General features: G+C 46.0%; 1 protein-coding gene across 4 annotated transcripts in view; it reads left to right on the top strand.

Annotated features, from left to right (window-relative positions):
- The window catches only part of DNAH14 (dynein axonemal heavy chain 14), a 257879-nt gene that overhangs the window by 145994 nt on the left and 83903 nt on the right, over nt 1–27982 (top strand). For all 4 annotated transcript variants that reach the window (XR_006706041.1, XM_045453286.1, XM_045453288.1 and 1 more), the window contains 8 exons: nt 7336–7533; nt 9926–10087; nt 12492–12683; nt 13743–13924; nt 14436–14544; nt 15483–15608; nt 18222–18316; nt 21845–22004. Coding sequence is in view for 3 of the 4 variants with exons in the window: in XM_045453286.1 (XP_045309242.1) it covers nt 7336–7533; nt 9926–10087; nt 12492–12683; nt 13743–13924; nt 14436–14544; nt 15483–15608; nt 18222–18316; nt 21845–22004 (1224 nt within the window). In the remaining variant the exon portion in view is untranslated. The remainder of the gene's footprint in view (nt 1–7335; nt 7534–9925; nt 10088–12491; nt 12684–13742; nt 13925–14435; nt 14545–15482; nt 15609–18221; nt 18317–21844; nt 22005–27982) is intronic.

Genomic DNA, 27982 nt, shown 5'->3' with positions numbered 1-27982 from the left:
ACTTGTGTAAAACAGTAATATGGGGGCGCCTGGATGGCCCAGTCAGTTGAGTGTGCAACTCTTGATTTCAGCTCAGGTCATGATCTCACGGTTGTGGGATTGAGCCCTGCATTGGGCTCTGTGCTGACAGCATGGAACCTGCTTGGGATTCTCTCTCTTACCACCCCCCCCGTCCCCCTCCCCCACTCACTCTCTTTCTCTCTCTCTCTCTCTCTCTCTCTCTCAATAAATAAATATATGTTTTTTTTAATTTTTTAAATTTATTTTTAAGACAGAGAGAGACAGAGCATGAGTGGGGATGGGGCAGAGAGAGAGGGAGAGACAGAATCCAAAGCAGGCTCCAGGCTCTGAGCTGTCAGCACAGAGCCCGACGTGGGGCTCGAACTCACCAACTGTGAGATCATGACCTGAGCCAAAGTTGGACGCTTAACCGACTGAGCCACCCAGGAGCCCCTAAACATTTTTATTTTTAAAAAATAAAAATAAAACCAAAAAGTCACAGCTGGCATTAAAAAAAAAAAACAAAAACAAAAAACAAAAACATGACTGAAAGCTGACCCAGCCTGAGGCTTCAGCAAGAAGAGGCAGCTGGAAGGACTGTAATGACTTGACAAAGAACATTTAAAACAGATTTAAAAATACACAAGATCTAGATTTGTTAATTCAAATTTGCTTAGTTGAATAGGTAAAGTAAACAAATCCTACATGACTTGTTAAAAGTAAATGTTACTTAGTTCAACTGGATTGTGTCGCTGAACTACCAGAGCCAGAAAATAAGCTTCTAGAGGCTGCCCTCCCACCTTGGCTCATGGCTCCTGTCTCCAAAACCGGCAACATGGCATCTTTCTGACCCTTCAGCTGTCACACCTCTCCCTCTGTCTCTCCATCTGACCACAGCTAGGAAAGGTTCCCTGTTTTTAAGGACTCATATATTTAGACTGGGTCCAACCAGATTATCCGAAATCATCTCCCCATTTCAAGGTCGTTAATTTTAATCACATTGGCAATGTCTTTTTTGCCATATAAGGTAATCCATTCACAGGTTCTAGGGACATATTTGGGGGTGAGGGCGAGTGTTGCAAGGGTATTTATTATCCTGCCTAACACAGACAGTACAAATATATATTTCTTTTAACTGCTTTTAAAGACGGGTACATAAAACAATAATTATAAAATTGTTAGGCTTATGACATAAATATTTAGTATCTATAATAATAGCACAAAAGAGGAAGGAGCAAATGGAGTTATACTGAAGCAAACTTTCTATGTTTTACTGGAATTAAGCCAGTATTAATCTGGAGTAGATAAAATATCCAGCATAATTCCTAGACAAATCATGAAAAAAAACTCAAAAAATACATTATAAAAAACAACAAATGAATTAAAATAGAACTCTAGAAAATATTGAGTTAACGCTAAAAGAAGGTAGTAAAGGAGAAACAAAAGGGAAAAAGACACAAGACATGTAAAAAACAGCAAAATGGCAGACGTAAATCAAATCATATCAATCATAACATTAAATATAAATCCACGAAATGTTCCAATAAAAAGTCAGAGATTGTAGGAAGCATTTGTAAAAGGACAATCTCCAAGCATACGCCATCAACAAGAGTTGCGCTTTAGATTCAAAGACACAATGGTTGAACATGGAAAGATGGAGAAAGATAAGTCATGCCAACAATTCCCACAAGAGAGTTGGAGTGGTGATACTAATATCAGACAAAATACACTTTTCAGGGAAAAAAAAAAGTGTCCTGAGGGAAAAGAAAGATGCTGTAATGATAAAAGGATCAATCACCAGAAAGATATAACAGTTATAAACACACACACACACACACACACACACACACACACACACACCTAACGACTAAGCCCAAAATATGTGACGCCAAGCAGACAGCAGTGAAGAGAGACAAATAAGCATTTCCACAGCAGTGATTGGAGACTTCGATGTCCCCACTCTCAATAACTGGTAGAGCTGCTAGATAAAAATCAGCGAGGACGTAAACACATCGATGATATTGTAAAACAACTTGACCTAGTTGACATATATAGAAGACCCCATCGAGCAGCAGCAAAGTACATGTCCTTCTGAAGCTCGCTGGAACATTCTCCAGCATAGACCACCCGCCAGGCTCTAACACAGGCCTCAAAGTTAAAAGGATTGAAGTCATTCGAAGTAGGTCCTCTAACCACAATAGAATTAAAGCAGAAATCAGTAACAGAAAGAAACTTGACATATTCACAGGCATGTGGAATTTTAACAACATATCCCTAGGAGTCAAAGCAGAAATCACAAGAGATAATAGAAAATACTTTGAGATGGATGAAAACACAAGATACATAGAGCGGTGCTTGGAGGGAGATTTACAGCTATCAAAGCCGATATTTTTAAAAAGAAGAAAAATCTCGACCTTCCACATTAGGAAACTACAAGAAGGAAAGAAAACCCAGCGCAAGCAGAAAGGAAGAACCAATAAAGATGAAAGAAGAGAGTAGAGAACAGAAACACAATAGAGAATATCAATGAAACCAAAGGTTTGCTCTTTGAAAAGATCAACAAAACTGACAAACCAAGAAAAAAAGAGAAAGAAAAGTCCATTATTAAAATTATTGAAACCAGGAATTAAGGAGAGGACGAAACTACCAACATTACAGAAATAAAGGTTCTACGAGAATATTGTGAACACCTGTCTGCCTGCACATCGGATGGCCCAGAGGAAACGGACACTTGCTGGGAAGACACAGATGATTGAACTAAGGAAATCAGAAGTCTGAATAGACCTCCACAATGAGATTTAACTGGGAATTTGAAAACTTCCCATGAAGAAGAGCCCAGGGCCCAACGGCTTCCCTGGAAAAATCTGTCCAACATTTAAGAAACAATTAAATGAATCCTTACAAACTCTTCCAGAGAATAGAGGAGGGAACAGGTCACAACCCACCCACGAGGCCAGTATCACCCGATACCAAAACCAGACAGACACATCAAGGCAAGAGAACACTACAGACCAAGATCTCTTGTGAATAGAGTTGTAAATTTCCTGAACAAGATATCCGTGAACCAAATGCAGCAACATGCTAGGTATCCTCCGCGGTGGCCAAGTGAGACTTCTCCCAGGAATGCGTGTCTGCATTAATATCCAGAAAGCGGTGCTGCGGTGAATCATATTAATACGACACAGGGCAAAAACCACAGGAGTGTCTGTGCAGAAAATGTGTTTGATAGAATCCAACACCATTTATGATCGTTTTAAACTCTCAGCAAAAAGAAACAGAAGGGAGCTTCACCAACCTATAAAAGGCATCTGTGAAAAACTTGTAGTTAGCCTCATGCTTACTGGTGAAAGACAATGTTTTTCCCTCAGACCGGGAACAAAGCAAGGATGTTGTCTCTCACAATTTCTACTCAGCCATACACTGATGCTTCAGCCAATGCAGTTAGACAAGAAAAAGGGGGAAAAAGGCATCCAGATACTTATAAGAAGTAAAACTGTCTTTATTCACAATCCACATGATCCTGTTTCTAGAAAATCCTAAGGATGAACTACCTGATTAAAAATAGTCCAAGGGACACCTGGTTCAGTCGGTTAAGAGCCCGACTTCATCTCAGGTCATGATCTCACAGTCGGTGAGTTCAAGCCCCACATCGGGCTCTGTGCCGACAGCTCAGAGCCTGGAGCCTGCTTCCAATTATGTGTCTCCCTCTTTCTCTGCCCCTCCCTTCTGCGCACGCTGTCTCTCCAATAAAACATTAAAAATTTTAAAAAAACATAGTAGGAATTGCTAGCAAGGATACTCTGTTTTTTCGCTGGTGGGAAGGCAAAATGGCACAGTCACTTTGAAAGATAAGTTGGTGGGTGTTTACAAAACTAAACGTAGCCTCACCCCATAGTCTAGCAGTCATGCTCCCAACATATTTGAAAACTTATATCCTCACAAAAACCTTCCCATGCGTGATGATAGTGACTTCATTCTAAAACTGACACAACCAAAACGTCCTTCAATAAGAGATGAAGTGGAGTACAATGGAATATTATCCAAAGACCCGAAGAAATGAAATAATCAAGCCACAGAAAGACATGGGCAAATCGTAAAGGCTTGTTGCCGAGTGAAAAAAGTCAGTCTGGAAATCCTACACACCATGTGATTCCAGCCCTGTGACATTCTGGAAGCAGCAAAACCATAGAGATGACACATGATTGGGGGTCGGCACGGGCTTGCAGAGAGAAAGGAAGGTGAGACACCTGCTGTCGGAGAGGAGCGGCTATTCCGTACGATGCTGTAAGGAGGAACATGGCACCGTGCGTGTGTCCAGGCCAAAGAGAGAACCTTGATGTATAAAACTTTCAAAAAGTCATTTAGGCGGTCGGGGGTCCCAGGATGGAGTGCAGAATGTGACAGGACGATCAGACTGTTGCCAAAGGTGCAGCGAGCTCCCCGAAGAGGGTGGGGGGGAAAGGAAGTGACCTGAGGAACTCTGGAAATGAGTGGCGTCTGTAAGACCAAAGGTGGAGGAAACCGCTCGTGAGCACTGATCTGGAGCTGATGGAGTGGTGTCCATGGGAGGACGGTTAACTTCTGATGCCACCATTTGTATGTACGTACGTGTCACAGCTGAACAGTTAGGTAAAGGATGGCACGCAGGGCAGCCAGTGTTCTCACTACAGGAGTAGGCAGTTACAGACGAGCCAGCGGAAGAGGCGACAGTGATCCGTGGAGAGACGGATGAGAGGTGAAGACCTCAGTCGAACTCACATTGGATTTAACATGGATGGTTACATACAGACGTACTTACGGGAAAGTGTGCGTGCACACAGGTTGGCATACAACCGCAAGTGTCCTCGTTGTATCAGCCGAGAGAAGCTGGAAACGTGCAGCAGGAACACAGGCACACCCAACACCCAGGTCTTCGTTTCTGATGCCATCCTTCAATAAAAGGGCCAGGGCTCCTGGGGAAAATGGCTTACTGAGGGCTGGTATGAGAGGCACCGTATGAGCATGGAATGTCTTGACTTGTAGGGCCAGAAAGGAAGTGCTTCAAAAGACTCTCAGTGACAGGAGTACGTCAGAGGGATAAAAGGAGCCAACTTCGAGATCTCCCGGTGGCCGTACCCCAAAACAACAAAACAAAGTAGTATTGGTTATAACTCAAATGATAAATCTCCATGAGTCCATGCATGTAAAAACATGATTGGATAAACAAGTGGGGGAAAGAGACACATCTCCCATACAGAATTCTAAATAATGTATGCAGATATCTGCCCGAAAGGAGTTGGAGCATAACTACCCCCTCCTTGACTGTGAGCTGCTATCAGTGACTTTCTCCCAAAGGGTGCAGAGTGGAAAGGGGGAAAAGCAGTAACTTCACAGTGGAGAAGCCTGACACACACAACATTATCTAGGTGGCCAAGGTCAGCATTGACGGTGATAAATCGTGTTGGTAAATGGCGCTTTATCCCTGTGGTCTTCCCACCCCAAAGCACGTACCCCTAGTGTGGTCACAAGGAAAACACCAAGAAGGTCCCAACCACGACGCCTGACCAGCACTCTTCAAAACTGCCCAGGTCATCAAAACCAAACAAACAAAAACGAAAAGTCTGAAACCATCATAGGCCAGAGGAACCTACGGAGATTTAACTACTAAATGTGATGTGGTTTCCTTGATAGGACCCTGACCCAGAAGGGGACATTAAGGGAAAACGAAGGAATGCCAAATAATGTATGGATCTAGTTAATAATTATGTATCAGTATTGTTTCACTAGTGGTAACAAATGCATCCTACTAGTTAGATGTTCGTAGGGGAAACTGGATGTCGGGTATATGACAATTATCTTTTGTATCTTGGCAATTTTATTGTAAATCAAAACCCTCCTAAAATTTTTTTTAAAAACTTATTTTTTTTAACGGACAAGAGATTTAACTAGATAATTCACTAGAGAAGATGCATGAATGCTAGTAAGCATGCAAAAAAAAATAGTCAACATCATTAATCCTCAGGGAAACGCAAATTGAAACCACACCGAGATGTCACCACACATCTACTTGAATGACTGTCGTCAAAAAGATGGTCAGTAGCCAGTGTTGACCAGGATGTGGATAAACTGGACCTCGGGTACATTGCTGATGTAAAACAGTTTGAGCATTTCTTCTGAAGTGAACCCAGATTTACCCTTTGACTGAGTGGTTCCATTCCTCCGTATCTACGCAAAAGAAAGTAAAACAAATGTTCTCTCAACAACTTGCACAGAAAGGATCACGGGAGCATTATTATAGCGGCCACGAAATGGAAACTCTCGGAACATCCATCAGTAGATGATGCATAAACAAAACGTGGTCTATCCCATCCAACAGGATACTATGTAGCAGTAAAAAGGAGCAAACTACTAACACACGGGAACCACACACCATCCTGGTGAGTGATGTGCAAAAGGCTTCATGTTTATGATTCAGTTTGTAGGAAACATCCAAACACTGCGAATCTGTAGAGACAGGAGCATGTTAATGGTTGCCTGGGACTGATGCCAGGATGAACACTATAGACAGGCCTTGGGGTATCTTTCTAAACATGGACTGTGGTAGGGGCACCTGGAGGGCTCAGTCGGTTAAGCATACGACTCTTGATTTCAGCTTAGGTCATGATCTCATGGTTCATGGGTTCGGGTCCCCGCGTTGGGCTTTGCGCTGACAGCATGGAGCCTGGAGCCTGCTTGGGATTCTCTCTCTTCCTCTCTCCCTGCCTCTCCCCTGCTCATGCTGTGGCTCTCACCTTCTCTCAAAATAAATCAATAAACTTTTTTTTTTTAAATGGACTGTGGTAACAGTTGCATAACTCTGTGATTTTACTAAAAATTATCAAATGGTATGTATGAAAGCCGGTGGTCTGTAAATTATACCCCAGTAGAGCTAATACTTTGGTAACAAAGGTAAAACTTTGTCATGATTACCAAAGAGCACTTAAGTTTTTACTACTCAGAATAAAAGACCTGCTTCAATTCTTATAAATGAGAAATCAAATATTGGCAATAACATAACGATGATTTTGTAAACCTGTCGATGCCATTTTTCCAGATGGGGTTATCTTTACAGTGAAGGCGTCTCATACATTTCAAGAGACCATAAAGAGCAAAGAAGAAAATATTGAATGTGTATGAACACCTTACAGAACTCTGATCAAAGCTTTAGCTATGTTTAATGTGTTTCCCAAAAAGGTTATAAAAATAGGTACTTTCACTGTGTGAATTTCTGGTGCACAGACTTGGGAAATGGTGAAAGATTGAAAGATTCCCGGGGCGTCCACAGGAACCTCACGTTGGATTGTTCTTCTTCCAAAGATTGGAGTAGACGGGTGTGGGAAGGAAGCGTGTGCGACCCTGGCGTGTCACCTGATGGAGTGCAAGCTGTCCCCCGTGCCCTCAGCTCACAGTCAGGCCCATGCGGAGTTCAAAGAAGCCCTCAAAAGGGGGGTTATCCAAGCAGGATTAGAAGGGAGCCCCACCGCTTTGATAGTTGCTAACATAAACCTAAAGCAGGTAAGTACCTTTGATCTTTGTTATTTGCTGACGTTTGCTGTGTAAGTGGCTCCCCCGCCCCGCCCATTTAATATCCGGAAAGAAAATCTGGCCGGTCCCTGCTGTGTTCATGATTCTGCCCTTCCCCACGCACAGCCCACAGAGGCCCTGGTTGGGAAACCACACTGCACGTAGTTTTGCATGAGCCCTACGACAGAAGCATTTTCCGTCTTTATAATTTTCGTTGTAATCAACGAAATATAATTTTCATTGCGAGTAATTTGTCTGTGTAGCTGAACTTGTTTTCTAGTCTGGGTTTTGGAAAAAAACCCACAAAGACACAAAACAAAAAACACTATCATCTGAATCCGCTGTCTACTCTGGGGCACAGGGTCCTGTGCTAATTTCACCGTCGAATTTAGCACTTTCCTTGCAGGAGATGCTTTGTTTACAGATAAGCAAAACAAACAAACAAAAAAATGCTAATCACCCAGCTACTTTTTTAATCTGTTGCTTGGTGTAAACCATGCCTTTCCTCGGCCTCCACGGAATTGGGGAATCCGGCTCAGATTGTAGTTACTTCTTTGTGGCGACATTTAAAGGCAACATTGTTTATGATCTATGATCCAGACTCATACACTTATGAGTGTTGTTTCACTTTCCTCTTGTTTCTTCTCTAATCCTGAGCCTCTGTCCCTAGAGCTTTGTTTTTCCTTCATGTGGTATTTCGAGGGTAAATCCGAGTGGGTGCTATATGGTATCTGCTGTTCTCCATAGTATCCAATTTTCTGCCTTAATTATATGTCTTCCCTCTCCCAAATGTATTTATTTTTTTAAGTTTTGTTTTTGTTTTTGTTTTTTGAGACAGAGACAGGGTGAGTGGGGGAGGGGCAGAGAGAGAAAGAGAATCCCAAGCAGGCTCCACGTGGTCAGCACAGAGCCTAAAGTGAGGCTCGAACACATGATCCGTGAGATCATGACCTGAGCCAAAACCAAGAGTCGGTGATCAACCAGCTGAGCCACCCAGGCACCCCTCCCTCTAGATACCCCGCCCTCTTCCTCTGCTTGAGGTTTCTTCCAGGCACTTCTGGATTTCAGAGGATGTCCTGTCTCATGCCAGGGGCCTGCTGTTTAATTTAAGAAATCATTTTTCAGAAAACCACTATCAGGTCAAAGCTGAGATGGACCCATCTTACCCAGGACTTCGAGGTCATTGGATCTCGTCTCCACACTCTCCAGGTTTCTCCTGGCCGCATCATCGCTTTCCATGTGAATCCCCAAAATGGTGTCCTGACCCTGTTAAATTAGCATTCGTTAAGTGGAGCACAGGGGGGATGGTGAGCCACAGTTCCGCAGAAGACGACAAGAGACGCTGAAATAGACAAGTTTCTTACTGCCTCGAGGGACCGTGCGGGGAGGTCAAGGCGGGGTGCGGGCAGAGAGGCAGGACCCGGGGCGTGTGCCTTCATCGGGGTCTGTGAGTGGAGTGACTCGGGGTTCCCGGGTCGGGGCCAGATCTGTCCGCTCAAATCTAAAGAGCAGTGTTTCAGTGCGCCCCCACGGGGTCCTATCTAAGGGGTGCACTCGGTACGGGGACCCCGGGTGGCGGGGAAGACCTACCAGGAGCTCGTTCCTGCTTGTCACTCTGCCGGCTGCCGCGTGAGCGGCTGGCGTACCATCAGGGTCCCCGCAGGCTCCTCGGTGGGACAGAATAGATGCCGAGGCCGCGGCACCACAGAGTGGCTAAAACTACCAGTGGGAAATCGGTGTGTTTCATAAGCCGAGTCCCGGGAGCGACAGGAAATCCGGTAGCCCCGCGTCAGCAATCCTGGCCCTGCTGGCCCCTGCCCGCCAGCTGGCTGCCCTCTCCCACCCCCACCGGAGCTGAAACACCAGGAGCCTGAGGAGCCTCAGGATGGTAGAAATGCATGTTCTTTAAACACAGCTTGGGTTTATTCTTAAAATGAAAATGCTCGTACTTTTCAGTAAGAACTCCTCTCGTAGAGTTTCTTTCACTGCCCTTTGTCCCCTGGCCCCTCTCTCGCTCGATCTGGAACCCTGCCGCCGTGTTGCTTGTAGCCCGTGCGTGTGTGGTGGTCTCCATAAGCCGTCTGGAGCCAGGTCCCCGCGCTGCTCGTACCGCCCCCCACCCCTGCCATGAGTCTGGTCCCAGTGGCACGGGCGTTTGCATGCCCTCAGTACCGCACACGTCTCTCTCCTGTTCCAGTGAATGAACGGAGGGACGATGCTTATTTTTACTCAGACAAAAAAGACATTGGATGGGTTTAAGAGAAGTTTAGCTTTCAAAAAAAAAAAAAAAAATTAACCTGAATTGTCCTTAAATGCTTTGGCCGTCTCAGTTTGGTGTGTTAAGAATGGAATCACTCCTGATTGAATATCCGTTTCACCTAAGGAGTCCTTTTTGGAAGATTTGGACAGCGTTCTCAACTCGCATAAAACCCTTGACTTGTTTGAAGATGACGAGCTGGGCTCCATCGCGCTACAGATCCGATCCTTTGCTGAGCCGTCTGCTTCTGTTGACGACAGGCAGTCTTTACTGGCACTCTTCCAGAAGGTGCGCTCTTGTGGGTTCGCTTCAGCAAATTACCACTTACGTTAAAAGTAGACACATGTATAATTCTGTACGTGGTTTCCAAGTTGGATCATTTTTTTTAGGTCTTTAAATGAGCCTTGCTTTTTTCTTTTTTTTAATCCTCTCAGGAGGGGATAAATGAGTTTTCAAAGCTATAACCAATGGGTCCACTCAAACCATCCCCACACAGAGACACACACACATCACACTCTTAGGGAAAGCCAAGATTGGCAAGGATCTGGGCCTGCCCGGTGATCAGGGGCTAAAGAAAATGGTAACAGTGAGAGGCAATGATGAGAGAATGAGGGGATGCCTGGGGGGCTCAGTCGGCTCAGCGTCTGACTCTGGATCTCAGCGCAGGTCATGATCTCACGGTTCGTGGGTTCGAGCCCTGCATCAGGCTCTGCGCTGACAGCGCAGAGCCTGCTGGGGATCCTCTCTCTCTGCCCTTCCCCTGCTCGTGCTCTCTCTCTTTCTCAAAATAAATAAATAAACATGAGAATTTTTTTCTAAAGAAAAATAAGATAAAAAGAAATAAGATCCTGGGAAGGGCAGGATCCAAGAATCCTTTCGTCCTTTCGTCCCTTTGACAGCCCTGGAAGTGGCACAGGAGGAGTAATCCAGAGAGGGCAGGTGATAGTCAGAAGGAGCTCAGCAGTGGGGTCAGCAAAGGACTGGGTGGGAGGGAGACAGCGTCCAGACCAACGAGCTAAGCTTTCTGTGTCTTAAAGGCACGATGACTGACCAGCGGCTCAGTGGAGACAGACGTGACCGCCCAGACCAGGTGTTCACAGGGGAAGGACCACAGGCCGACTTGTTTCTGGGATCCGTTTCTGTCTATAATGGAGTCATCCGAAAATTGAACTGGGCCGTCTTCCATTCTCAGTGGACAGTTAATGATCCGGCACAAGGAGAAGATGTAGAAAATTCCAGGAATGGGATCCACAATTAAGAGACAATGTCATATGAATGGATGTTTACATTGAGTTATGTTTTTATTTTATTTTATTTATTTTTTTGAGAGAGAGCAAGTGTGAGCAGAGGAGGGGCAGTGAGAGAGAGAATTCCAAGCATTCTCTGTGCTGTCAGCAAAGAGCCCAACGTGAGCTCAAACTCACAAACCGTGAGATCATGACCTGAGCCAAAGTCAAGAGTCAGACACTTAACCGACTGAGCCACCCAGGTGCCCCGAGTTATATTTTTTAAATGCTATGGCAGAAAGAAAGAGCAATTTTTCTGATCACTGGTGGCACTCCAGTGCCTTGTTACTAGATCGGTGTATATAGATTATGATCAGTAAGAACAGCAAAGAAATCCTCATTTGGAGTGTAGAGAATAGTGCACGCCAGAAGTAAGAAAACAGACCAAGAATCCCAGTTAGAAATCAGTTGCAATTGTTTATTTAATTACTTACATGTGTATTTCATGCCACAATTCCACTTCCAAAAATGATTTGAAGTGTCTTCCAATAATCATAACAGCAAAGGCATACTTTAAACTGTGAACACTGACTATCCTCAAGTAGGAATTTGGGGATGAGTAAAGCAAAGAGAGGTCATTTCGTTTTTGATTTAAACATTTCTGTGTTGTATGCATTTTGCGCCGAGTGGTTTAATTTGCTTTTCTACGTTTTTGAAAGCCGAAAAGGCAGAGAAAGAATCTTCTGCACATCACTCTTCCAGCCTTAGCACGCTTCTGGGGCACATAGGTTCCTTCACACACAAGCACACCATCGCTTTGTACACACGGGACTGTGCGTTGAACGCTGATTGACCGCAGCTGCTTTCGGTAACGTGGGTTCCTTTAAAGTGACACCTGGAAACGAGGGAGACTCTGTGCCCACGCCGGCCTGGCAAGAAGCCGGGAAAAGCAGCCGCACCGCAAGGCCTTCTGGAGGGAAGAGGCAGGGAGATTTCACGGAAACTAGCACTTTGCCAAAGACCTACAGGAGCGTGGGGGCTCCGATCCTTCTGCTGTGGGAGTTGAGGGATGCCCCCCGTCTGTTCTCTCTGTGCCTTTCAGCGTTCCATCATCTGCCCACTTGTCTCCTTGACTTTCTGAACATCCCGAATGCCCGCACCCCAGAGAAAGAGGGCAGCAGACGCCCCCCCGCCACGCCGCATCTGACCTAAGGTCCCTGTGGAGCAGAACTTGAGCGCCACACCCCCCAGGGTCCGACTTGTACAAGGGGCGCTCCGGGCCCCCCCACCTCCAGCACCACCCGGCTGCTTCCCCCGCAAGACCTCCCCGCTCTGGGAGGCCCTCGGTCTCCTCTCCGCCCATTGGGTAAAGAACGGAAACGAGTTCCAAACGGAACTTCCATCACGGTGTTTTTTCCAAAGCAGTGGCTTCCACGTTAACGACTTGTGTTTTTATTAATTTGCAGAGAATACATAAAAATCTTCACGTCTTTGTGACCGTGAGTCCCACAGGACCCAGCTTCCGCCAGCAGTGCCGACTGCGCCCTTCCGTGGTCACCGCCTGCACGGTGGACTGGTACGGGGAGTGGCCAGAGGATGCCCTCCTCGCTGTGGCCGATTCTTTCCTAAGAGAGAAGGTGGACTTAGGCAGCAGGGAGGTAAGCACAGCCTCCTTTAAAGACCTGACACGAGGGACGTTCCAGGCTGTGAACGGCGTCTGGCAGAATTCTGTCCGGGATAGCAGTGAATCCTAGGTGGACAAAAATTTGAAATACGTCAAGCGGTTGTCTTGACTCTATCAGCTCCCGTGTCTTTTGCCCCCTGGTCCATCCGATTTCAAAGACGCCCAGACTCCTCCCTGCCTGGGTCTCCCCGCTACTGTGCCCCGAGGAGACCAGCAGGTGTCCTGGACGGGGAGAAGATGTGCCAGATGCCGTGGTGAGGTGGCCGCAGCCTTCTGTGTGTTCCCCGGAAACGCCTCTGGCTTGTGTGCAGCAGACCACGTTCGCTCAGAGTTCGCGAGCCGCAGTAAGGAGGGCTCTTTTCCCAGCCTCTGAGAAGCTGTAAAGGCATACACCCCGAAACTCGGTGCGGCACCCGGAAAAGGGCTTGCGGCCTTACTAGCCAAGCGTCCAAGGAGCGAAAGGCCGCGGGGACAGTCTGTGCAGAGCCGGATGGGGGGAAGCTGACCAGGGAACGGCTAGACCCCCGTGGGCCAGGGTGGGCGCCAGCTTGCGTCCCAGACAGAATTCTCCCTGAAACTTACCCCCGAGCGTTCTTTCTCCTCCGCCTTTCCCACCCAGCATATCAGTATATCCTTCGAGGCCTTACGTTGTCACAGCTTTCCTTCACTCAAGGAAGTGAAATTGAGTCTTGTGCATTTGATAACCCACTTTCGGAAAGGACGATAGGAGACGTTAATCAGTCAGTCAGTCACCGTGAACCTTGGCCATGATGGCGGCTCCGTAAACCCTTGGATGGCTGCAGCAGAAATGCGGGTCAGGCCCGGAGGAACGAGTCATTAGTCACTGGCCATATTGTTGCCTTGTCCACTCCTGACACCATCCAAACCCCTAAAACTTCTATTTTCTTGGTCCCCTTCACCCAGGCTCTTTATCAACTGCCCCGCACCCCAGAATGATACTCTTTCAAGTTACTCAGCATGTTCAATTTCCCCTTTCTTGATGCATGAATTCTTGAAAATTATTATTTTGCAGCACTTAAAGGAAAAACTCGCCTCGACGTGTGTCCAAATCCACAAAAGCATAAAAGACTTGAACACAAAATACTTTCAGAAAACCGGACGGCGTAATTACGTCACTCCCAACAGCTACTTGCGATTCATGGATACATTTGCTCACATTTTGAGGTCACGCCAGAAGGAAATGCAAGCAAAGAGGTAAGACTTTGAGGCCAAATCAGAAACGTGTATCTTTTTTAAATTGGTGCTTTTAGGGGCACCTGGGGGGCTCAGTCGGTTAAGTGTCTGACTTCGGCTCAGGTCATGATCTCACCATTTGTGAGTTCAAGCCCTGCGTCGGGCTCTGTGCCGACAGCTCGGAGCCTGGAGCCTGCTTTGGATTCTGTGTCTCCCTCTCTCTCTGCCCCTCCCCTGCTCGTGCTCTGTCTGTTTCCCTCTCTCTCTCTCTCAAAAATAAATAAACGTTTAAAACAAATTTTTTTAATAAATAAATAAATAAATTGGTGCTTTTATTTGTAAAAGAAAAAAGACACAAATACAAAAGAATCTACCTTCCCAAGGGGGAAAGCCAAAAGCCCAAGAGGTAAGGCGTTCGGAGGCTGCCGCAGGGAGTCGGCACCTTCACGATGACGGCACGTGGGCACAGAAGGTCCTGCTTTGCTAACGCCTCATCGTGTCTCACACCTTCTGAACCCTCTCTTCCCCGCAGGAGTCGTTTGCACATGGGCCTGTCCAAGATCCTGGAAGCCAGCGCTCTGGTTACAGAAACACAGGAGGAGCTCTTGATTCTTGGCCCTCAGATAGAACAAAAAACAAAGGTGCGTCTGGTGTGAAACCTCTTTTGAATACTTTATAGTTGAGTATGACAGGCTGGGAAGCCGAGGGCACTTGGCAGAGATGGATCAGAGCCCTGCTGTGTTAGCACGTGGCTGCGTGGCCTCTTGGGCTCAATTTTCTTATCGTAAAATGAGCAAAACAATAACAATGATAGCAAAATAGTAACATCGTTGTATTTTCTAATTAAGTGTGATAGCAGGCATATAACTAATTATAAAAGCTCACACGGGAAAATTCTGTCATTCTTAGTTAAATCAACCTAAACTATGCTGTAGTAACTTGCAACCTGCAGGGTGTTCTAAAAATCATGCTTCTCACACTGCCTGGGTGGCTCAGTTGGTTAAGTATCTGACTCTTTTTTTTTTTTTTTTTTTGTGAGAAAGAGAGAGACAGAGTGGAGGAGGGGCAGAAAGAATGGGAGACACAGAATCCAAAGCAGGTTCCAGGCTCCGAGCCGTCAGCACAGAGCCCAACGCGGGGCTCGAACTCACAAAGCACAAGATCGTGACCTGAGTCAACGTCGGACGCTTAACCGACGGGGTCCCCCAGGTGTCCCTAAGCATCGGACTCGTGATCTCAACTCAGGTCTCGATCTCAGGGTCATGAGTTCAAGGCCCATCATTGGGCTCCATGCTGGGTGTGAAGTCTACTTTAAAAAAACAGAAAATAAATAGTAACAATAATAATAATAATAAAATACGAATCATACTTACCATTCTTGACGTGCATTGCAAGAGAATGATCTTGGCTATGTCATCCTCTCTGGTTTCGTCTGTTAACCAAATATATTTAGGCTGATTTTGATACATTTTATAGTAATTAAATGAGCTGTGGATTTTTCTTTAAACGAATTTCTCTTCAAAAAAGAGATGCCGTGTCTCTGAAAATTCATCTTCCAAAGAACTGTGTGTTTCATTAGGAAAAGGAAGCCCTGATGGAAAGACTGTGGAAAGATTCACAAGTAGTTGAGAAAGTTCAGATGCTGGTTCAACAAGATGAAGAAATTATGGCAGAAGAAGTCAGAATTGTGGAAGAATGTGCTCAGGTAAGACTAAAATACAATCCATGACAATCACTTGGAGGTTTGCAAAATTATCCCCCAACCCCAAAATTTGAAGGTTGGGTTGACTGCTGTTAAATCTGTCGTGCTCAAGTATGGATGCTTTTAATTCTTAGCCCCACAAGGATTTATTGTAGACGGAACTGGGAGCACAGAGACGCAGGATCCCTGTCCCCCAGAAAGCTGCCTCCCCAGGCAGAGACAGAGACAGCCCGGCTCTCGGGGTCACCACAGTGGGAAGTCCCCTGAGCCACATCACAGACACACGTGGCCTGCGAGAGGGGCGCCTGCGGGGACCGAGCCGCCCCGGGCACCCGTTGTCACCAGTTACACGCGTAACCGGTCTTAACCCTGTTTCACTGGCCGAGCCCTCCGAGCCCTCCGGTGGGAGCCCGGCAGGAATCCGCTCGGTGCAGCTGTCGGCCAGCTGCCCCCCTGGGCTGCTCGGGCACACCCGCTCAGAGGGCATGAAGGGTGAGCCTCTCGCGTCTTCCACGGGCGGCGGTTTCTCCTCCATCAGCTCCATCCGTCCAAAAGCTACACGTAAGCCGGTCCCCGCGATCTGTGTGCAGTGACTTATTTGTAAATGACACGCACGAGCTCCTCTCGCTGGCAGACGTCGCAGCACAGTCAGCCCCCACGGGCGGGTTCGCGCGAGCAGAGTGGATGCGGACACACATCTCAGACGGTCCCCGAGGGGACTTACAGACGTGACGGCTGGCTCCGCGTCGGGCCCGATTCGATCAGCGTCATGTTCACGTTAGGCCATGGCTGAGGAGAGGGGGCGCAGCTCATGGCCAGGACAAGCAGGGAGCGGCCGCCCCTCTCTGCCCCCTCCTGCCTCCGGGTTCACGTCCCCAAGCCCCCGCTCCTCTCGGGAGCCTTCTAGGACCCTGTTCGTTTTGAGGGCTGGCTTGCTTCACACTCGATGGCGTAAGAGCAAATGCCCTTCCTTGCGTGCACACAAGCACACGTCCTAAATGGTGGGCCACCCCCTGCCAGCCCTCCCAGCGGTGGGCCTCTCCCCTCCCTCGGGTCGCCAGAGTCCCCCGTGGGCGACCCGCGGGCCCTGCTGGGCCTGATTTCAGTCTTTAGCTTCCGGCCGAAAGAAAATGGATACAGAAGAGTTCGTGTTTTGTTCTGCGGTTCCTGTTTGTGCCCCCATCACAGGGTGTGGCTTCAGGGACAAGTCCAGGTTGTGCGGGGCCTGAAGCTCACACGGCTTTGGGGGCATATTTTTTAGAATCTAAAATTACTAGTTCACAATTAAACATAAAAGTATTTATTTACATAAGTAAAACATCAAATGAAATACAAATTTTTAAAAGCTGACAGTTACTACAAACGTCACAAAATCTAGAAAAATAACATGGTAATGTTTGTTGATTATCTGCCTTAGATGCCCGGTAACGCCTCCCTCCTGCATTTTCCCACCGCGGGCTGAGCGTGTCCTCGTGTGAAAATCGGGGCTATCGTTCCCATGGGGTGGCCAGCGCAGTTCACAAAAGTGCGGTTTTCGTTTTTGCTGGTTTAAGGCGTTTTCCTTCAATTTCATAATGTCACTGATAACACCATGAATATTTTTAACGTCACTCTCAATGGCTGTAGGCAAACTGGCATTTCAAGGTTTCTTGGGGGCGAATAATTTTAGATGTCGAGTGAATGGAAAGCATTCATTACCAATTTTCCACCAGTGTCTTCAGTTGTTTTCTGATATTCGTGTTTTCACTCATGTCAGTATTTCTTGCACACTCAGCCAGAACCTTGAATTTTTCCAGTGTGATCACATGACACATTCTTCTTTATGAATTGGATTATTAAGCAGACAAGAGGCAGATCATTGCCTCTGTCCTAAATGTATTTTTTCCTCTTAATAAATTATAGCTTTTGGTATGACCTGAAAATTGTCATCGCATTTCCTCCTCTCTCCACATAATCTGTATGGATTTTAACACTTAATCCCTTTCGTGTTATGGTCCACGAATTTTTGCCTTCAATATTTATTTGTAAATAAAAATTTTAAATTATAAAATAAGGCACTTTTCACATATGTCTGTGTGAGGAACCTGTAATTTTTCACGGTTCATTGAGATATCCCAAAACAATTTTTTAAATGCAGTCACTATTCCCCAAAACTTAGAAATTCTGATGAATTCTTTTTGCATAGCCTCCCTTCCAGAAAAGCGGAACACGAATGGCAGGTTTGGAATAGTATGCCCTGCATTATCTGGAGTCATTGCGAAGGCGTGAACTTCCGCTTTGAGTAGGTGTCTGTGAGAACCTGACCCCCCACTTCCTGATCAACAGAAGGACTTTCCACAGAAAACCCGGGTTCTGGATGCAGATGTCACCAGCCTCGTTTCTCTGCCACTACCCACTGAGCTCTGTCGTACGAATTTATCTTACAACAGGACCCCTGGCCCCAGCACCGCAGTGTCACACGACCAGGAAAGCTGGGGCGGGGGACGGCAGAAGTATCTGGAAGTCGTTCTGACTTGAGACGGCTTTTGCAATAACGGAATTATACAGAGAGGTGACCGTGCACGGTGTATAAACCCTGTGCGTTCACACGGCCTCGGGGGCTTCTGACTATTGCAGAGAACCGCCAGAGAGATCAGGAGTGTGCTGCCAGCTCTGGACAAGGCCACCGTGGCCCTGAGCACCCTGGATAAAGCCGACATCACCGAGCTAAGGTAATGCACCTCGTTTGTTCTGAGTTGGAAAAGCTCAAACTAAAGCATAAACGCGTGGTAAAGTTATGAGTCTGTATTCAGACATTTTCAGATTGAGTCCCTTTTGCCCGTCTTGGCTACTTTAAGTTCTTCGCTCTGTGCGTCACCTGCTGCACCTTCTCTGTGTCTGGTGCCATCAGAGGCAGGTGCATTGGCATTTTTTGGAGCCTCAAGAAAGAAAACTGACTGCCAGGTAAACTGCGTGATGGGCTTCTGGCTGTGAACCAAACGCCAGTCTCAGAGACGTGAGATGTGCCCCCGGGACCGGCGCAGCACCGTGTGCCCAGGTGTGCAGGCGGAAGCCAGGGCGGTTCCGGAAACCCCTGACACGGGGTGATGTGGGGTCCCACAGGTGGGGTGACAGCGGTTGTGGGGCCGCTGCCTGTGCCCACGGGCTGCAGGGACGCAGGGACACGCGCCTGGTGCTGCAGCCCCCCGAGACCCACCGCCCTGTGCCCGAGTCCAGGCGCCTACTGCGCGGGAAGCCAGGAAGGACCAACGCGTAGGAACATACCAGGAGAAATGAGATGCTCCGAGGTCCAGAACCTGACCTGTGTGTCTAGTTCGGATCTTTGGGTGAGACACTCCAGACTGGAGCTCCACAGCCCAGCAGGCAAGAGTTTGCCATCACCTCTCAGATGTGTTCCGTTTTCTATTATTTATAGAAAAGTAGGACATGTATTGCAAAACTTTTTTTAATGTTTATTTATTTTTGAGAGAGAGAGAGAGCACACATGTGAGCAGGGGAGGGTCAGAGAGAGAGAGGGAGACACAGAATCTGAAGCAGGCTCCATGCTCTGAGCCGTCAGCACAGAGCCCACACGGGGCTTGAACCCACGAACCGCAAGATCATGACCTGAGCCAAAGTTGGACGCTCAACCGCCTGAGCCCCCCAGGTGCCCCAGGAAAAGTAGTATTTCAATTAAAGATGCAGGAGTGAGCAAATCCACCATGATATTTACATTAGTAATCTGGGGACAAGAAGAGAAGACGACAAAGAAGCAGTCTTTAATCAGCGTGACTCTATGGGGAGGAGAGTGTGCGCCACGGGCTGGGAGGCTGGTCCCATAGCGACAGTCGGACGCAGAGACAGACGGCAGGAACAGAAGACGTTTTTGATCGTTGTCCTTTCTTGCCTCACTCACGGGAATGCGTCCTCACGCGGTCATCCCGCAGACGTTCTCAGTGTCCGACGAGGCGGCCGGGAAGCGGAGGACCTCGTGAGGTTTGTACGTGAACCAGACAGGTGTCTGCAGGAGGAATGTTCTAAGCAGGAGAGATGGAAAGCGCCAAAGTCTAAAAGCAGAAATGTGCTTCCTGGGTTTCAGGAGCTGCTGACGCCATGATGGCTGCGGCCTGTGAGCGCGAGGGGGTGGCTGGAGTCGGCATGGGACGGGAGCCACGCCCGGGCCTCCCCAGCGTCACTCTCCCTGTACCTCCCGACTTTGTCCCAGAAGTCCTGTTCTCTTGGCTTTTCTCCGGCAGATTCCCAGGAGAGCCCAGCTCGATTTCCAGTTGGCTCCTGAGCGCAGGGTGTGAAGGGGGCTGAGCCCACGGCTCCAGTGCCAGGCCCCCTGGGTTGGGACCCTGGCTTTGCCGCTTTCTACCTGTAGGGCCTCTCTGGGCCTCGGTTTCCCTCTTGTGCAGAGGGGATCACAGGTTGGATGAGTGGAAACTGAAGTGCTCAGAATGGAGTCTGGCTTGAGGCAGGTGCTAAGCCACTTCAATGCTGACAGGTGTCCTTGGACCCAGCGCCACCCCCCCCCCCCACAGTAGCTCAGACAAACTCCCTCCCCCGGGATTCCTTCCTTGTGTCTTGCGGGGGACGGGGGGAGGGGGGGCGGGGGGTGTTTGTCTGTCTAGGATTCTCCCTTGTGATGCTGCTAAGGCGCATGTCTTCGACCCCAGTGCCAGATAACGGGGGAGCCTTGTGACACGATCATTGTTGCTTCTCTTAGTGCAGCAGAGGCGCCCAGCGGGAGACCAGTCCAGTCCGTTCTCCTTCCTCATGGCCGTTCCCAGCACCTGAGTGCAAACAACGGCCCGGTGACGGCACGGTCCTTTGCCAGCTAGCAACATCACCGCTAGGAGGGAGATAGGAGAAGGTGCAGATTGCAGCAGTAATGAGCCTCTAAAGCAGATTGTCAGTGTCAGTAGGTCTCACTTGGAATCGGGCATGTGTTTCCGGAAGGTGACATGTAGGCGGAACTGTGGTCAAGTCAATCTGTTTTCCCTTTAATTTACATTAAAATTTTAGAGATAATACATTTCATCTCAATTTGACTACATTCCTGTGATGTTTGCTTTAAAAAGAGGCAGGGACTCCTGGGCTGAGTGACCGACTCTTGATTTCAGCTCAGGTTGTGATCTCGCGGTTCGTGAGTTCAATCTCTGCATCAGTCAACACAGAGCCTCCTCAGGATTCTCTCTCCCTCTCTCTTGGCCCCTTCCCTGCTCGTGCTCACTCGCTGTCTCTCTCTCTCAAAGTAAATAAATAAACTTAAAAAAAAAAAAAAAAAAGAGCCAAACACAGGCAAAACTGAGGAAAAGCTTGTTTTTGGAGCTCTCATTTCTCCTCTGTGGACCTTGTCTCTCTCTCGCTAGTTCCTCTGTTATGATCATTCTCCTTATTTCAAAAAAGCCATACTGAGAATCCCAGAAAAGCAATCTGATAAGTTAGTTCTAAACACAGTGTTAATGACTTAGTCAGTCCTGAAAAATATCTGCATTTTAAAAGGAGATTGTAAAAGAACAAAGGTGAATCTAAATGAATGAATCTCTAATGATGAAATTTAAGGCGGGGCGGCCTTCCCGGTGACCCCTGTAGACAGTGTGGCACTCGTAAAGCTGGCTTCGTTGCCTGCCTTCTTTTGGGAAGTGTGTATGGCTTCGTGCGGGGGAGACCCATTACCACGGGGGGACCTGCCCTTTTGTTCCCGAGTGCCAAAGGCTGTCGCATAGCAACCACACCTGGTGGCTTTTCAGCGAAACTCGCTTCTTGTGACTGTTATCCTGACCCCTGGCTCTCCAGTGTTGCCTTCCCGCTACTCGGACTAGGACACAGGGAGAGGCGGCCTCCGGTGTTCCAGTAATCACATTATTAACCACCCGAGAGACGCCCCCTCCCGCACGGTGTTGTTTCCGTGACTTTACGATAGGAGCCCGAGATCAGAATGAAGAGAAGTCAGACGACGTATTTGAGGGGAGGGGTGTGCTGGTCTCGTCACGTCGTCACTAGCACATCGACGCTGGGACGGAATGGGAGGGCTCCGACTCTAAGGAACTGTGCCCTGAGTGCGTTCATAATGACAAGAACTGCCCTCTCCCTCACTGTTCTGCATGTTCAGGTTTTATCATTTCGTCTTCCTAAAGCAAAGATACCCACATTCAACAGGCCCCCCTGTTTAAAGATCCCCGAGGGTGAGATCGCACGACCGTGCCGGTTCAGTATCTGTGCGTACTGACCTCGTGGTTTCCCGCCCGCTGCAGGGTGTACACGCGGCCTCCCTCCCTCGTGCTGATGGTCATGAACGCTGTGTGCATTCTTCTGCAGAAGAAACCCAACTGGGCCTCGGCGAAGTTCCTTCTTTCTCAAACCGGTTTCCTAAAAAAACTGATCAACCTGGACAGGGACAGCATCCCCGACAAGGTAAGAGAGTCGGTGCCTAATTAGTGCGTAATTAACGCACTCCACCCCTTGGTCCCCAGTGTGGAACTTGGGCCCGTGCGCTCCAACTGGAAGGCGGTGATGCAGCAGGCCCCACGCCCACACGCGGCGGGGTCGCCGGGAGCGTCGGGGACAGCAGCCCGCCGTGCCGCCCACGTTGGAAAACGCCTCCACCGAGAATCTCTGTAAGGAGCGGGGAGGCCACCGGCGGGAGAAGGTCTCTCTGGGTGGATCGCACCACACCAGGTAACGGCAAGGAGCGATTCAAGCGTCTGAGATTTTTTTTATTTGAGATACAGTCGGCATGGAACGTTGTATTGGTTTCAGGTGTGCAGCATTCGGTGTTTGTTCCCGGAATGATCACCACAGCACACCTGCTTACCATTTGTCCCCTCATAGCTACAAATATTTTTTCTTAGGATGATAGATGATAACTCGTAAGATCTACTCGGTAACAACCCTCAAATGTACAACACGGTATTGTTGACTATAGTCATCGTGCTGTGCATTACATCCCCAGGACTTATTTATCTCTCCTAACTGGCAGTTGGCACCTTTTGACCCCTTTCACCATCCCTCACCCCCACCTCTGGCGGCCACCGGTCCACTCTCTGTGTCTGTGAGTTCAGTGTTTTGTTTCAGATTCCACATCTAAGTGAGGTCGTCTTTCTCTGTCTTATTTCACTTAGTGTGATGCCCTCAAGGCCCATCTGTGTTGCCACACTGGGAGGATTTCCTTCTTTATTACGGCTGAATAATACTGCATTGTGTGTGTGTGTGTGTGTGTGTATCGCATTATATATGTGTGCGTGTAGATATATATCACATTATATATTTGTGTGTATGTATATATATCACATTATATGTGTGTATATATATATCACACTACGTGTATGTGCGTGTATACATATATCACATATGTGTGTGTATATATACCACATTATATGTGTGTATACATATATCACATTATATGTGTGTGTATATATATTACATTATATGTGTGTGATATATATATCACATATACGTGTCTGTGTGTATATATATCACATTATATATGTATGTGTATATATATATATTTATATATGTGTGTTATGTATATATATGTCACATAATATATGTATGTGTATATATATTGCATTATATGTGTGTATATATCGTATTATGTGTGTGTGTGTGTGTATATATATATCTCACATTATATATGTGCATGTGTTATATGTATATCACATTATTAGTGTGTGTGTATATATATCGCGTTATATGTGTGTTTTATATATATATCACGTTATATATGTGTGTGTATATATATGTGTCACATTACGTATGTGTGTGTAGATATATCTCACAATATATATTTGTGTGTATGTATATATATATATATATATATATATCACATTATATGTGTGTATGTTATATATATCACATATGTGTGTATATATACCACATTATATATGTGTGCATATATATTATATCACATTAATTACATGTATGTGTGTATAGATATATATTATGTTATATATGTGTGCGTATGTATATATATATATATATATCATGTTAGATACACTGTGTTATATATATATATATATATACACATTATATGTGTATGTATATATATATCACATTATATGTATATGTATATATGTCACATTATATATATGTGTGTATATATATCACATTAATTATGTGTATGTGTGTGTATATATATTACATTATATATGTGTGTGTATGTATATATATGTATATCACATTATATGTTGTGTTATATATATATCACATTATGTGTGTGTGTATATATATATATAACATTATAAGTGTGTGTGTATGTATATCACATTATATATGAGTGTGTGTGTATACATATCACATCATATATGTGTGTGTATATATATATATCACATCATATATGTGTGTGTATATATATATCACATTATATAGGTGTGTGTGTGTATACACATCACATTGTATATGTGTGTGTATATATATATCACATTGTATATGTGTGTGTGTATTTTTTCTTTATGTGTTCATCCTTCAATGGACACTTAGTTGGCTCCCGTGTCTTGGTTGTTGTAAATAGTGCTTCAGTGAACACAGGAATACATGTACCTTTGCAAGTTCGTGTTTTTGTTTCTTTTAGGTAAGTGCCCAGACGTAGAACTGCTTGATCATATGGTAGTTCTGTTTTCAATGTCATCGAGGAGCCTCCGTACTTTCTTCCATGATGGCTGCCTCAATTTACATTCCCACCACCAGTGCACAAAGGTTCTCTTTTCTCTACATCCTGCCAACACCTGTTGTGTCTTGTCTTTTTGCTACTAGCCATTCTGAAAGGTGTGGAGTGGTATCTCATCGTGGTTCTGATTTGCATTCCCCTGATGAGGAGGGATGTTGAGCATGTTTTCATGTGTCTGTTGGCCATCTATGTGTCTTCTTTTAGAAAAATATCCATTCAGATCCTCTGCCCATTTTTTAATCCGATTGGGTTTGGGGTTTTATTTATTTCTGGTTTTTGTTTTTGTTTGTTTTTGGTGCATTTTGGTTTTGGTTTTGTTTTTTGCTATTGAGTTGTATGAGTTTTTTATATACGTTGGATATTAACCCTTTATCAACATATGTGGTTTGCAAATATTTTCTCCCTCTGCGTAGGTTGCTTTATCATTTTGCTGATGGTTCTCTTTATTGTGCAGAAGCTTTTTAGTTTGATGTAGTCATATTTATTTATTTTTGCTTTTGTTGCCTCTGTTTTTGGTGTCAAATCCAAAGTCATTGCCAAAATCGATGTCAAGGAGCTCACCACCTGTGTTTTCTTCCAGGAGTGTTACGGCTTCAGGTCTACCTCCAAGTCTTTAATCCATTTTGAGTTATTTCTGGGTGTGATGTGAGATAGGGGTCCAGCTTCCTTCTTTCACATGTGGCTGTGCAGTTTTCCCAACATCACTTATTGTACAGATTGTCCTTTCCCCGTCATATATTCTTGGCTCCTTTGACATAAATGAATCAACTGTATATTTGCATGGGCTCATTTCTAGGCTCTCTGCTCTGTTCCATCGACCTGTGTGTCTGTTTTATGCCAGTACCACACTGTTCTGATCACTGTAGCTCTGCAACACAGTTCAAAATCAGGAAGTGAGATGCCTCTAGCCTTGTTCTCCTTTTTCAAGACTTTTGGGCTATTTGGGATTTTTTGTGGTTCCATATACATTTTAGGATTATTTGTCCTATTTTTGTGAAAAATGCTATTGGAATTTTGATAGAGATTGCATTCGACCTGTAGATTGCTTTGGGTATTACAGACATTTTAACAATATTCTTTCAATTGGTGAGTATAAAGTATCTTTTGACTTACTGTGTCTTCCTCAGTTTCCTTCATCCATGCCTTATAGTTTTCAGGGTACTAGAAGGTCTGTCACCTCCTTGGTTAAATTTATTTCTAAGTATTTTATTCTTTTTTTTTTAATGTTTATTTTTGAGAAAGAAAGCGTGTGAGCAAGCATGAGTGGGGGAGGGGCAGAGAGAGAGGGAGACAGAGAATCTGAAGCAGGCTCCAGGCTCTGAGTTGTCAGCACAAAGCCTGATGTGGGGCTTGACCCCCAAACCGTGAGATCATGACCTGAGCCAAAGTTGGATACTCAACCAACTGAGCCACCCAGGTGCCCCAAGATATTTTCTTTTCGATGCAACCACAAATGGGATTGTTTTCATAATCTCTCTTTCTGATGGTCCATTGTTGACATAGAGAAATGCAGCTGAATCTTGTATATTGATTTTGTATCTTGCAACTGTAATGAATTTGTTTCTTCTAACAGTTTTTGGATGGAGTCTTTAGGGCCTTCCACATGTAATATCACGTCCTCTGTAATGGTGACAGTTTTATTTATTCTTTTCCAATTTGGATGACTTTCATCTCTTTCTTGCCCAGTTGCTCTGGCTAGGACTCCCAATACTGTGGGAGGAAGCATCCTTCTCCTGTTCCTGATCTTAGAAGAAAAGCTTTCAGCTTCTCACTACTAAGTATGATGTTAACTGGGGACTTGTAATGTACAGTCTTTATTATGTTGAGGCGTATTCTGGCTATACCCAGTTTGTTGAGAGTTTTTTCATGAATGGATATTGAAGTTAGTCAAATGCTTCTTCTGCATCTATTGAGATGATAGTATGATTTTTATGCTTCGTTTTCTTAATGCAGTGTATCGCATTGATTGATGTTGGACCATCCTTGCCCTTGGGAATAAATCCCACTTGATCATGGTTTATGGTGCTTTTAGTGTAATAGTGAGTTCAGTTTCCTAATATTTTGTTGAGGATTTTTGCATCATTGTTCATCAGGGATGTTGGTCTTTAATTTTCCTTTTTTGCAGCATCCTTGTCTGGTTTTGGTATCAGGGTAATACTGTCCTCATAGAGTGAGTTTGGATGTGTTTCTTCTCTTTCTGCTTTTTGGAAGCCTTTGAGAAGGATTGATATTAATTCTTTTTAATGTTTGGTAGAATTCACCACTGAAGCCAACTGGTCTTGGACTTGTCTGTTGGGAGGTTTTTCACCACTCATGCAGTCTCCTTACCAATAACTATTCTGTCCAGATTTTCTATTTCTTCATGATTCAGTTTTGGTAAGCTGTATGATTTTAGGAATTTATCCATTTCTTTTAAATCGTCCTATTTTTTGGTGTGTGATTGTTCATAGCAGTCTCTTGTGACCCATTTGTACTTCTATGGTATCAGTTGTGATATCTCTTTTGTTTCTCCCTTTATTCTTTTTTTTTTTTTCAACGTTTATTTATTTTTGGGACAGAGAGAGACAGAGCATGAATGGGGGAGGGGCAGAGAGAGAGGGAGACACAGAATCGGAAACAGGCTCCAGGCTCTGAGCCATCAGCCCAGAGCCCGACGCGGGGCTCGAACTCACGGACCGCAAGATCGTGACCTGGCTGAAGTCGGACGTTTAACCGACTGCGCCACCCAGGCGCCCCTCTCCCTTTATTCTTTGGGCACTCTCTCTTTTTCTCTTGGTGAGTTAGCTATAGGTTTTTCAATTTTGTTTGTTTTTCCGAAAAAACCAACTCTTAGATTCATTGATCTTCGCCATTGCTTTTTCAGTCTCTGTGTCGTTTATTTCTGCTCTCGTTCCTGTTGTTTCTTCCTTCTACTGACTTTGTACTCCACTCGTTCTTCTTCTGCTAGTTTTTGGGGGTATGTTGAATTACAAGACTGACCCTCAGGTCGAAGCAAATAGGCCTCTTTCACTGAAAGGCTGGAAACTTTTCAGTCGCCCTCCTGGGTGCTGGGCCCTGGGGTGGGTGAGTCTGCACCAGCCCTTTCAGGACTGTTTCTCAGCTCACTGTGGCCTTGTGGGTCTCATGAATAGAAGCCCTATGGATTTGCAAAACTAGGTGTTTCCAGTATCTTCTCTCAGGTGCAGGTCTAAAAAGTTGAGGTGCAGGGGTGCCCAGGTAGCTCAGTCGGGTTAGGTGTTGCAGCTCAGTTCAGGTCATTGTCCCCCAGTTCATGGGTTCGAGCCCTGCCTTGGGCTGCATGCTGACAGCTCAGAACCTGGAGCCTGCTTCGGATTCTGTGTGTCTCTCTCTCTGCCCCTCCCCAACTTGTGTGTTCTCTCTCTCTGTCTCTCAAAAATAAATAAACATTGGGGCGCCTGGGTGGCGCAGTCGGTTAAGCGTCCGACTTCAGCCAGGTCACGATCTCGCGGTCCGTGAGTTCGAGCCCCGCGTCGGGCTCTGGGCTGATGGCTCAGAGCCTGGAGCCTGTTTCCGATTGTGTGTCTCCCTCTCTCTCTGCCCCTCCCCCGTTCATGCTCTGTCTCTCTCTGTCCCAAAAATAAATAAACGTTGAAAAAAAAATTTTTTTTTTAAATAAATAAACATTTAAAAAATTTTTTTAATTTAAAAAGTTGAGGTGCCAGATGTGGGGTTCAAGCCCTCTACTCTTCGGAGAGAAGCTTGGGCT

Source organism: Leopardus geoffroyi, chromosome C3, assembly GCF_018350155.1.
Source record: "Leopardus geoffroyi isolate Oge1 chromosome C3, O.geoffroyi_Oge1_pat1.0, whole genome shotgun sequence".
Taxonomy (NCBI): Eukaryota; Metazoa; Chordata; class Mammalia; order Carnivora; family Felidae; genus Leopardus; species Leopardus geoffroyi.
Note: the sequence above shows the minus strand (reverse complement) of the source record. Positions and strands in the feature narration are given on the sequence as shown.